At 44.6% G+C, this 12,041-nt stretch overlaps 1 protein-coding gene across 6 annotated transcripts in view; it reads left to right on the top strand.

Annotated features, from left to right (window-relative positions):
* The window catches only part of KMT5B (lysine methyltransferase 5B), a 54,122-nt gene that overhangs the window by 31,581 nt on the left and 10,500 nt on the right, over nucleotides 1-12,041 (top strand). For all 6 annotated transcript variants that reach the window (XM_040639553.1, XM_040639551.1, XM_040639552.1 and 3 more), the window contains 5 exons: nucleotides 3,972-4,137; nucleotides 4,522-4,631; nucleotides 6,018-6,184; nucleotides 6,476-6,495; nucleotides 6,578-6,714. In XM_040639553.1, coding sequence (XP_040495487.1) covers nucleotides 3,972-4,137; nucleotides 4,522-4,631; nucleotides 6,018-6,184; nucleotides 6,476-6,495; nucleotides 6,578-6,714 — 600 coding nt within the window. The remainder of the gene's footprint in view (nucleotides 1-3,971; nucleotides 4,138-4,521; nucleotides 4,632-6,017; nucleotides 6,185-6,475; nucleotides 6,496-6,577; nucleotides 6,715-12,041) is intronic.

Here is a 12,041-nt window from a genome sequence, read left to right as displayed (position 1 = left end):
CCTCAGCATCTACGAACTGTCCGTGTGCAGCTGAACTTTCTTCAAAGGGGGAAATGTGTTCACAATGTTGCCTCACGGTCTTCTTATTTTATATCTTAAATATTTGAGCGTTTTCTCTCTCTTCCTCTCTCCTTCCCTTGCTCCCTTTTCTCTGTCCCCCTCCTCTTTCCCCTCCCTCCAGTCAGCTCTTGGGTGTACATGCTAATGGAAGGGCACAGTAGTACAACTAACACAAATCTGCAGCTTCCCTTCATTGCCCCAGTGGTCACTTGGGTTTGGAAACAGAAAAACCAAATAGCAAGAAAACCTGGGAAGTCAGTCTCTGGAAAGAGTGGGGAACAGGTGTGTGGGAGTGTGAATTCATGTTTCTTTCTGCCCTTTTTAATAATAAATGATTTAAGTGACATATCTTTGTATTTCTTATGCCAGCCATTGATCAGAGGTGTGGGAAGAGAAAAATGTTTGGTTTATTTAAAGTTGTAAAGTTTGTATTAAGAGAGGGAAGAGGGACGTACTGATTTGGAAATGCCAAATACCTGTCTCTTGCCTCCCCTGCCACGCCACTGGCCACCCCCCAGATACTAAATTCAAAAGTGTTCTTTTTGTGTCCGCCCCTTTCGCTGTCTCTGGCTGGGCTCTGTGCTGTGCTCAGTGGCGAACGCAAGTCAAATCCTATTCTGATCATGAAACACCAGGGGGCCCTCAGAGTCTATGTGTGAGAGTAGGACTGGGCACAAGGCCTGAGTAATAATAGTCCTCCATTAACAGCCCTCATTAGGCCTTGTTTTCCTCATTTAGGGAACAAGAGTGTTTTTCACATAACCTAAATATTCTAGCTTTAAGACCTGTGGTGTGAAGATAGCGTTGTACAGTTTGCATGGTAGGTTTAGAATGATTGTGGTTTAGAAGAGGACGAAGGGTATTTTTCTCCTCAGTAATAGAAAACACTTTTTTCTGGGGTCTTCAGTGTCTTTTGCTCTGGCCGCATTAGTTGTAACAATCTTCTGTTATTAGGTAATTTTATCCCCCGCGGTATCTGTTGTAATGGGATTTGACTTGAACTGGCAGCCAGGTGATTTCGATGCACTTCTGTAGGATTATCGAAAACAACTGGCGCGTCCCCTTCCTGTCTGCACCCAGAACCATGTCTTCCTCCTTTGCCTCCCTATCATTTCACGCCTCTAGCAGCCAACTCAGTAAGTTTTGACAGTAAAGTGTATCTTAAGTGAAATGGAGGTTCTTGCCAGCGAATAGTAGCAAGGGACAGTTTCGGGGCTTTTGTTTGCGTTCGAAGCAATAGAAGTCAGGGAGCAGAGGCGGAGTCAGCACGGGAGACACCGAAGGCAGACGGTTACCGAATCGCCGCTTGATTATTTTGTGTTGGTTTTAGCATATAAATTGTTTGGCATCATGAACAAAGAGTAATAAGCAAAGCTGAGGAGAGCTGGCAGGCGTTTTCAGAGAGGGAGGAACGTGTTTCCGGACGTGGAGGGCGCACAGAGCCTGTCAGGAAGAGGCGGCGTGCATTCCGGGTCTGCAGCGCCTTTTTCTGACACGTTCTGAAGAGCTTTAGGTGAATTTAGCCCTGACTTTGGCTTGCTTCCTAATGCGTCGAGCCGTGCGGTTATGTTGAAATAGAACGTCACCGTCGCTCAGTTCCACGTGAAATGTTAAGAGATGGCCCGGCTCTTTCTGTGCTTTGTAGCCCCGCCACTTAACATCCTAGATGGTGCCTCGTGTTCGCTCTAAGTGAACCGTTGCTTTTCTGTTTACTCCACAAAACATGGGTCATCTGTTTCCTGCCATTTCATATTTTGTCTTGCTCAAAGAGGCGTGCCTCCGCCGACAGCTGCTGGGGTGTCTCGTCTGTCCTTCCTGTGCAGGGAACTTCATAGTGGAGCGTTGCGGCAAGGAGGGTTTAGGTTTTCTAAGAAACCCACTCTTGACAAACTCACTCGTGGTGGCTACAAGTAGGTAGGTAGGTGAATATTGTGTCTGTGTGGAAGTATGGGTGCTTCCACAATGCTGCGGGTGATTTTTTAGATCATTATCGTGGTGGTTCTCTGACACCGTATTCTGACAGCCTAAAGACCTTCTGAGTTGTTCAAAGGTCTTGCGCTCACCTGCCTGTGAGGGCTGGTATGCTAATTGATTGAAATGGAAAATAATATAGGACATTGTCCATTTATTCATATGAGCTCTCCAGGGTGTGCCTGAAGTCTTTCTCATAGTTCTGCTTGCCAGTTGTGAGAAGCTTCCTGACACTTGAGGCTGTGGCTGGTTAGTTCCCAGCGGTGTCAGGTTGCATTTCTAGAGCGGAGGTCCTTTAGGGGTCCTGTCTGGTAAACAGCATTCCCCCTGCTCAGGGGCTCATGTCTTCCCTCTTCCTTCTTCTAGTACTTTCCCTCAGTGTTGCTGGCCAAGCTGACTCCCAGGCCCTGTTCAACTCTTTGAATCCACCCTCATTAAGATTCTCTGCTTCGACTTCCCCTCACTTTGCCTGCCGCCTTTTGATTCTCTCCTGCCTATGGTAGTATTCTGCTTTTTCTTTGGAAAGCTGAAATCACCACTTTCCTCATTGCTCACATCACTGTCAGCTCCAGAACCCATTCCCAAACAGACCTTACACCGTAGTTACAGTTTCCATACTTTAAAGTGCTGTAGTGTGTAGTTTGTACCCTGTTAACTTGCATTAGTATAGCCATGCCTTGCTCACCGTTGGATGCTGTATGCGTCTCTTAGTCTCTAAGGGGTTTTCCATTCAAGAGCAGTGGTCGTGTCTTCTCTCGTATATTTCTCCACACCACCTGCGTACACAGCACCTAAAAAAGAATCCTTGGTGAGATCCTATGGCTTGACATCTCACTGCAGTGTGATGAAGGTCTTTGTGAGAGCTTACCTGGAAAAAATCCTGCTTGGATGCTGCTTCTGCTGGAGTTTGTGCCCGATCTTATTTCCATGTTAGTGTGTTCAGGGTTTGCAAGGTGTGCAGTTTTAATTACTGGAATAAGATGGGTAGTTCAAGTATATTTTCTCCTCAGCCACTAATAGTTTCTTCTTAACAGTTTATGTGAAGAGCAGTCTAGCTCCTTTTTTCTTGTTGGACGTTACAAAAACAAAACAAAAGAACTTTCTTTGGGAAAATAAACCAAAAGAAATTGACGTGAGAGGAAATTTTAAAATTAAGGTCCAAGTACCTTTAAACATAGTCACGTTTTACTGAGAACACAGCTTTAGAATAAGGGGCTTTGCAAACTGAAGTCTTTCTTGGACCACAGTTGCATCGTGTGTTCATCTGTGCCTAGCAGTGTAGTATTCTGAAGGCATGGCTGGTTTTATTATATTCTGCCCCGACAGTTTTTCCTTTGAAATCACCAGTTTAGCAGTCTCACTGCTAGAGTTGTGCTTTTTGCAAAACTCTTCGCTCTTTGAATGCGGTTATCAAAGATTAATTTGACATGGCTGTTAGAACATCAAGGGGTATTTGGGGCCCTCTTGGGATACTGGTTGGTTTGGGATTTTTCTAACTGCACTTGGAGAATGCTGTTTATGGCATGATTTGTTTGCTTCATCCCTCTGAAGCTCATTGCCTTGCACTCTTCTGGCTTGGTTCTGCATGTTTTAAAAAAAATCTTGTCATTCTAACTCTCAATTAGAAACACTCTATTGTAGATCTTTTGTACCAGCCGAAGTAGATGGCTGGTGGGAGCCTGAATCAGCTTTCGTTTGAGTCGTCTGGTCATTTCTCAGTTAAAGGAGGTAACAGTAAAATAAAAGTATCAAAATACAGTTTGAAGAAAGGGAAGTTCTGGTTCTTGGTGATCACTATTACTGGAGCAGTAATTATCAGGATTATTGATTATTGTCTTTTGTTAAGTCTGGCTGTTTTTAGGTCATCTCTTATCTCAGGAACTCAAAACAGTGGCCCAGGGACGATAGATAACTAAAGTGAATGTTTTGATTTTGTTCAGATTTCGGCCTATTAAGGGAAGGCAAGAAGAACTGAAGGAGGTCATTGAACGTTTTAAGAAAGATGAACACTTGGAGAAGGCCTTCAAATGTTTGACTTCAGGCGAATGGGCACGGCATTATTTTCTCAACAAGAACAAAATGCAGGAGAAATTATTCAAGGAACATGTAGGTTTATTGATAAGATTACTACTTTTTTTCTGTTTGGGGAAGAGTAGAGGAAACTAAAGCTTAAATTTTCGTGAACACTGAAACTTTAAATCAGTTCTGCGTAGAGCCGATGAGGGTGAGGTAGTAATAATACATGAGATCATTTGTGTGACTCTGCAAAGAGAAAACTTTGTCATCTGGAGGTGAAATTTACTGTGAACTTTTAGAGGAACTTGGCCAAGCCTCTAGGTACTCAAATACGTGATATTTTAAAATAACAACAGTTTGTTACTTAACGATCTTAAATGTTTTACATTGTTGGTGATGGCTTCCTTTTATATTTCTGAGCAAGTCTAACAATAAACAATACAGAGTTAATATCTTTTTTTTGTTTTGCTTTAGGTATTTATCTACTTGCGAATGTTTGCAACTGACAGTGGATTTGAGATATTGCCTTGTAATAGATACTCATCTGAACAAAATGGAGCCAAAATAGTTGCGACAAAAGAGTGGTAACTATTACACTAGTGTAAACCCGTATAAACCCGTAGTGTAACTTTAATTAAAGTTCTCTCTTAAGTAACTATGGAAGGGCTGAGAAAGTTGTGGGAAGGAGTGAAGCCAGAGCTCACCCTAAAGAAGCCGGTGCCATGCCAGTGCCTTGGCCCAGTGACCTGGGTCAGGACAGTGAAATTAGAAATCCAAGTTGAACCAGATCCTGTCCCTAAGCCATCGGCTTCTTGTCTTCCTTTCACTGAGTCTGAGTGCGGCTCGGTGACGAGGCTGCTGAAAGCCTGTGGGCTCCAGGGCTGGAGAACCTGGCTTCGAGAGTCCGTCTTCTCCTGGCCTAGAGGAAGGTGGGGTGTGAAGTCTCAACGATCCTAGGAATTTCACAGGTGGAAATTTCTACTGCACTGCCTGCCTAAATATATACACAGACATCTGTGCGCCCTTTTAAATAAGGGTAGTGAAGTTGAGCCCAGGTGGGAGGGATGAAAGCCTTTCATAAGAGAGAGAACTGGATTATTTTTCCTCTGAGGCCTGTTCCTATCTTATCTCCCAGAAGAAGGAACATGCTGCCCCTCTTATAAGCTACCCTCAAGACCTTCAGTATTTTTTATAGCAAAAATGTTAAGATCAGGTACCTGAAAATGGAATGGCCAAAGCGCAGCCCACCCAGGCCCCTGGGACAGGTGTGTGCGTGCGAGTGTACCTGGGGACGTACCGAGCCTGCTCCCCCGGCTCCCTGTGTTGTCGGTGGATGTGGAGCTTCGAGGTCTTGTCGTCTGGAGCTGCGCTGTCCAGTGCGGGGGGCACCAGCCACTGTGGCTCAGTGTGAACTGAGAAGTGCTGTCAGTGTGGTGTACGGGCCAGATGTTACGTTACGTTAAACTGTAGTCCTCAGTAAGATTTCTCCTACCGATGACCTGCTGGAATAGGACTGGGGGTATATCGGGTTAAAGTACGTGACTAAAAGTGGTGCTGCTCTAGAGGGCGGCTTCCCACTCCTGGGCCCACGACCTTTTCCTCCTGCTCGTGTCTGTTGCCTTTGTCCCCTGTCAAGTCGAATTCAGGGCAGCGGGTATTTGAGTCCTTCCTGCCTGCAAGACACGACACTGCGTGCTGCAGGGGATTCAGAGACGCAGGTAGCGCAGCTCCGGCCCGAGCGCCTTCCGGTCTCCCGGAGCGATGAGGCAGCTGCGCAGGCAGCCGTGGCGTGAGGCCGTGGGCTCCAGGGAGGCGAGGACGTGGCCAGGCGGAGGTCCCAGGGGCTCAGCTGACAGACACACAGCTAGGCTTTCTCGGTTCCTGGTATTGATTGGACAGGCTTATTTTATTAAAAGAAGCCTTGTTATTTATAATTACTAGTAATTTTTAACATGACATATTTTAAATAGGAAACGAAATGACAAAATAGAATTACTGGTGGGTTGTATTGCCGAACTTTCAGAAATTGAGGAGAACATGCTACTTAGACACGGAGAAAACGACTTCAGTGTCATGTATTCCACAAGGAAAAACTGTGCTCAGCTCTGGCTTGGCCCCGCCGCCTTTATAAACCATGGTAAGCTGTGCTTCTCGGGCGGGCGCGAGTGCGGGCAGGACTGCTAAGACTTAGCGTGGCCTTGTCACACTGCGTAAAACCTCGTCTCCCTTCAGAGGAGGTTGGAAACGGGACTTCTCTGTTTTTCCCCACCGGCTTATTGAATAAATGATCCTGTAGTTGAACTCGAGACCTTAACCTTCTATCAGAGATTGTAAAATTATATGGAAAGCTTATTTCCGATTTCTGTAATTGTTCGTGTTTCAGATCTTATCTACAGTTAATTGACTTTATCTTTTGGACATTTTTCAGATTGCAGACCTAACTGCAAGGTAAGCAGAGACCTTTTTTTATTTCAAGTGTTTTATTTTCTGCCTCAGGTATGAGTTTCTGAATGAGTCGATTGTATTTCAGTTTGTGTCAACTGGTCGAGATACGGCGTGTGTGAAGGCCCTGAGAGACATTGAGCCTGGAGAAGAGATTTCTTGTTACTACGGAGACGGGTTTTTTGGAGAAAATAATGAGTTCTGCGAGTGTTACACTTGCGAAAGGTAGAGTATCGAGTAAGGTGGTTGTGGGCACGAGCTAACGTCACTTCCTCCTCGTTGGCACTCAGGGGTGGTCTTCCGTGCTCCGTAGCCTCGCACCCGGCACAGCGTGCGTGAACAGCCAAAGACGCAGAGCTCTTTAGGGACCTTGATGCCTCAGCCTTTAAAACCTTATTACCAGCTGCTGCTGCTTCAGAGTCGGTCAGAATACCAGTGTGCCTAAAGAGAGAATGGGAAATAATACACATGTTACACACACACACACACACACACACACACACACAGTGCCAGAGTGGGGTTACCCAAAAAATGGCAAGTGACGTTCACCACTGATAATCACTAAAAACCCTGAAGTTGTCTTGTGTATTACCAAGCTGTGGCTTCTGGAATTTTTATGTTTGTTTTGTTTTAATTTTTTTATTCAAGTGTAGTTGACACACCACAATACATTAGTTTCAGGTGTCCAGCTTAGTGATTCGGCCTCTCTGTACATTTTGCTATGCTCATCACAGGAATTTTTATGTATTGATGTCATACTTTTCGTAATTCCTAAGTCCTGTCTCTTCCTTAATAAGAACCTCTTGTGACCCATCAAGATTCTGGAGTCCTTGTAGAAATCCCCCAGGTTGGATTTAGCGGGACTCTTGGTTCCCACTCACTCATTGCACTGGTTTCTGCATAGAAGAGCTCCCAAAGGCGGCTTCACCAGCTTGTCTTGCTAGTGCCGTGGGAAGGCGTCTGATACAAGGCATGCACATTGGCATAGGCCACACAGCGGAGCAAACCTGGATTTGTTGAGTCTGTTTTTCTTACCTTGTACTGTTTTGGGTGCTTTACTAACCCTGACTCATTCAGTCTTCATGACCGTCCTGTGAGAGAGAGTACCATTGATAAGTCCATATTGCAAGGACAGAAATGGAAGTGTCCAAACCCCAGGCAGCCGATCTTCAGAGCCCTTATTCTGCCCACTTCGTACTGCTTTTGCAAATACGAGCGGGGTTGTCCGGTAGTGCTACTTCTCCCTCTGAAAACACCCAGCCTGCAGCCAGCCAGCCTGGGGGGAGAGAGCGAATGCCCCAGAGGCCCCACTTCCCTTCTTTCTAGGTAGCTGGAAGTATCGCCTTATGTCATGAGGGAGCAGAAACATGGAGTCGTGGTACTGCCCCAGCCGTTCTCTCGCATCACCAGCGTCCTTGCCGTAAGGACTGGCGGAAACCTCTTCTGGTGCTACTCAGCCTTTGCCCCCGCTCCCCTTTTTTGGGGGAGGGTGATGTAAAAAATTTATCATTTTCTACATAAAAAACGATTTGAATGTTGGTTAAATCTTAGACCAGCCCACAAAAAGACGTTTAATCCATCAAGTAGTTTAATTATACTTGAATAATGCTTCAAAATCATTTTCTAGGGACTACGTAGTGTAGCACGTAAGTGCGTAAGATCTGGAACCTGCCTGAGTTTAAAGCCCGTGACAGCACTTCGTTAGCTACGTGATCTTGGGCACCTTAGCTGCTTTCTGTGCCTTAATTACCCATCGATAGAGTGGAGATAACACTAGAAGCGATCTCACAGGGTCACTGTGAGGATTAAATTGGTTATTTCCTGTGAAGCACATAGAACAGTGCACAGTTAATACTCACATGTTAGCTATCAGGTTATTTTGTGGTTTCTTGTTATTCGCCCGTTAGAGTGTAAGCTCCATGGAGGCAGGGATTTCTTATCCTTCTCACTTACTACTATATCCCCAGCATCCAGAACAGTGCCTGGCACTAGTAGGTTCTTGATAAGTATTTGGTCATGGAATGAATGAATGGACGAACGGACGAACGAATGGAGCAAACAACATGCTGTATAAGCTTTCAGAGGCTGTCCTGAGCAATGTAACCACATACTCGGGATTCCGAACCAAGCCCGAAACAGCTCTTTTACTAGTCTGGAATTGCGCATATCACCCCGTTCCTCAGGCAGGTTCGTTCTCTGGGAGCCTCAGTTTCTCACTGGTCGGACGTCGGTGATCCTGCCTCCTCCTCCACAGGGTTAGAGTGAGCAATAAGCAGACCCACGGCAGATCCACTTTGAACGGAAAGGCTTACTCCAGACAGTAGCCGTGGCTCTTTTCAGACTATTTGAGCACTTTGATTTAAAGGTTGATTGCAGATATTCTTGAAATTCTTAGGAGCGCCTAAGAAAGTAAGACTAGTCAGAGGGACTCATTCAGTTATTCACCAGCTATTAACTGAGTAGTTGACTTATGTCAGGTCTAGTACGTGCCGGGTAAACAATACTAGCACAATGCCAGCTGTGAGAGCAGCACAGTGACGGGGACATGCACACATGCGCTCTGCCAGGGGCTGCAGGATGAGAAGAGGTGGCCCCGTGAGGAAACGGGTGAGCGGAAGGTTTACAAAGGCACTGAGATCACGGGTGAAACGTTCAGGTTGCGTTTGATGCACGTTTCTGGCTGTAACCATCCTGACAATCACTGTTGTGAATGTAATGTGTTCATAAGTAAGTGCTGTGGATTTTACTGTAGAAAATGTGAGGAATAAAGTCTAATGAAGGATTAGATTATTGTGAAGTTTCTATGGAAATATGTCTGATGATAGCCAAGACAAACTTCTAAGGTATAATTAGAGGAGATTTGCGTTAACAGATACCAAAAGTAACTAGGAAACGATTGTGATCGACACTTGATGCTGTTGGCCCAGAAATGGACAAACGGATAAAAGGACACGAACAGAGGCCTGAAACAGAGGCGAGTGTGTGTGAGATCTGATATCACATATGGGGAAATGATGATCTCTCTAACGAATGATGTTAGTATCATTTGTTGTGCGTCTGGAAGAAAACCAAGCTAAGTTCAAGATAGGTTCAAGATTAAATTTTTTTTTTAAAGATTTTATTTATTTATTTGACAGAGATAGAGACAGCCAGCGAGAGAGGGAACACAAGCAGGGGGAGCGGGAGAGGAAGCAGCAGGCTTATAGCGGAGGAGCCTGATGTGTGGGGCTCGATCCCATAACGCCGGGATCACGCCCTGAGCCGAAGGCAGACGCTTAACCACTGTGCCACCCAGGCGCCCCTAAAGATTAAAATTTTTAAGTACAATGCAAAATTGTTAGAAAAAATTAGGAGAATATCTCTCTAACCTTGGGGTAGTAGAGGTGTTCTGAAAGAAGTAAGGTAAAAAAAAAAAAAAAAAAAACAGTGAATATGAAAATGTTTGAAAGGTCAAAAGTAAAATCAAAGACCACTGATGAACCAAAGGGAAAACAGTACGCATGTGGCACAGGGTTAATAATCCGAATAACAAAGCTCCTAGAAGCTCATAAGGAAAAGACAGATTCCAGAAGAGAACGGTAAGGAGGATGCCACACAGAAAATCATGGCCACAGACAAGGCAGTTAAAACAGTAGTCAGGTATTCGTTGTCACTATCAAATTGGCAAAATGTAAGAGTTACACCCTCCGTGCTGGTGAGGATGTGGAGAAACGGGCATGCATATGCTCTTAGTAGGGCCATGAATTGTCTGGCAGTAGTTCAAAATAAGTGCACCCTTTTACCTGGTAGTCAGTCTCATATGGAAGAATCTCTCCTGGGGCATCGTTAGTAAGGATTTGGTTTCAAGAGCCACGTAACAGCAGTGTTCGTGGTGGCAAACAAAAACAAAAATAAAAATCCCTGCAAGTTTCACTAACCACCAATGAGGAATGATTGAATACATCATGGAATGTTTATTTAGTGCAAAAAGTACAATTTTCAAAACCTATGTTCAGTTTAGATTTATTTGTCCATTGCATAATGATAAAGCTGATTGCTGAGTATTACCATATATGTTGGTTTCGTTTTTGGTTTTGTTTGCTTAAAAAGAACCAACAGCGTAGATCAGTTTGGAGACCGTGCAGGGGAGCGGAGGATGACACACTGGCAGGTACCTCGGGGCTCTGGGGGTGCAGGCTGGCTGACCAGCGACTTTGGCTTTAGGGGTTTAGATCGAGGATTGTTTTGCTTGTTGCAGCAAGCTGGAGCACTTCTTACTTGCATAAGTTAGAAAGAAAAAATCAGGGAAGTAGAGAAGCAGATGAACAATTACAGAGTTTTACTTACAAAAAAAAAAAAAAAAAAAACCTCTAATTTCCAGAAAAAAATAATTCCACCATGATCATTTGTATGTAAGCATAATTTAAGTGTAGCCCATTTTTCTGAAATGAACCAGAAATGTTACAGGTTATGGGGGAAAGACATGGAATATCTGAAAATACTGTATTACTCTCTAATCCCTATGAGATAAAATCACCTTTGACATTTCTGCATTTTCTTTCTGCACACGTTTTAGTGTGGAGTGGAGTGCAACTGCTTGCCTGTCTGGGTAACGATTACCTGGACATTTTACTATGATTTCTGACACACTTTCCAAGACCAGAACTGAGGAAGCCATACAATAAGTTTGCTATGATTTTTTTTTTAAGATTTTTAAAGATTTTATTTATTTATTTGAGAGAGCAAGAGCGAGCATGCACACGCACAAGCAAGGGGAGGGGCGGGAGGAGGGAGATGTGGGACTCCATCCCAGGACCCGGGATCATGACCTGAGCTGAAGGCAGACACTTAGCCGACTGAGCTACCCAGGCACCCCGTTTGTTGTGATTTTTGCAGAAACATTAATAAAAATGGAATTCCAAATCCGTTCTGGAAAGGTGAAGAAAGCAAGAATGCTCACTCTACTTACCAGAGATGGTTTTGGCAATAGGTTTAGGTGTATGGCCCCCAGCTTTAAGAGGTAAGATGGTAGGAAAGGAAATTGAAAGTTTTGTTGTCCCTTAGCTAAAAGTGGAGCACTCTGATTATTTGGGGGAGAAGTTATTTTGTCTTCATCCACATCGTGAAAGGAGGGACTCACACGGGCTCTTACTGAGGCCAGTACTGCTCCCAGACTGGAGGGCGCCCACAGTTGTGCTGTGTGTTCAGAAGCCGTTGTTAAATGGCTTTTCATTAACAAGCTGAGGACAAAAAGGCAAGTCAGTGAAGGCAGTTTTGGCCAGAGATTTCCCATTTTTTTCATTGTAATATGTAGTGCCTTTTTTTTTAACCTCATTAACTTACTCTCTCGAATTGAGCTGAGAAATTTACCAGTACTCACTGAATAAAGTTAATGTCTGCAAAACTAGATTAAGTTCGATGAGAGGCTCTTAACGAGCACCTTCACTTCAGAAGCACTTACATAAAAATATAAATTATTAGGGGCGCCTGGGTGGCACAGTCATTAAGCGTCTGCCTTCAGCTCAGGTCATGATCCCAGGGTCCTGGGATCGAGCCCCACATAGGGCTCCCTG

Source organism: Ursus maritimus, unplaced genomic scaffold (assembly GCF_017311325.1).
Source record: "Ursus maritimus isolate PB19 unplaced genomic scaffold, ASM1731132v1 scaffold_23, whole genome shotgun sequence".
NCBI classification, from domain to species: Eukaryota; Metazoa; Chordata; class Mammalia; order Carnivora; family Ursidae; genus Ursus; species Ursus maritimus.
Note: the sequence above shows the minus strand (reverse complement) of the source record. Positions and strands in the feature narration are given on the sequence as shown.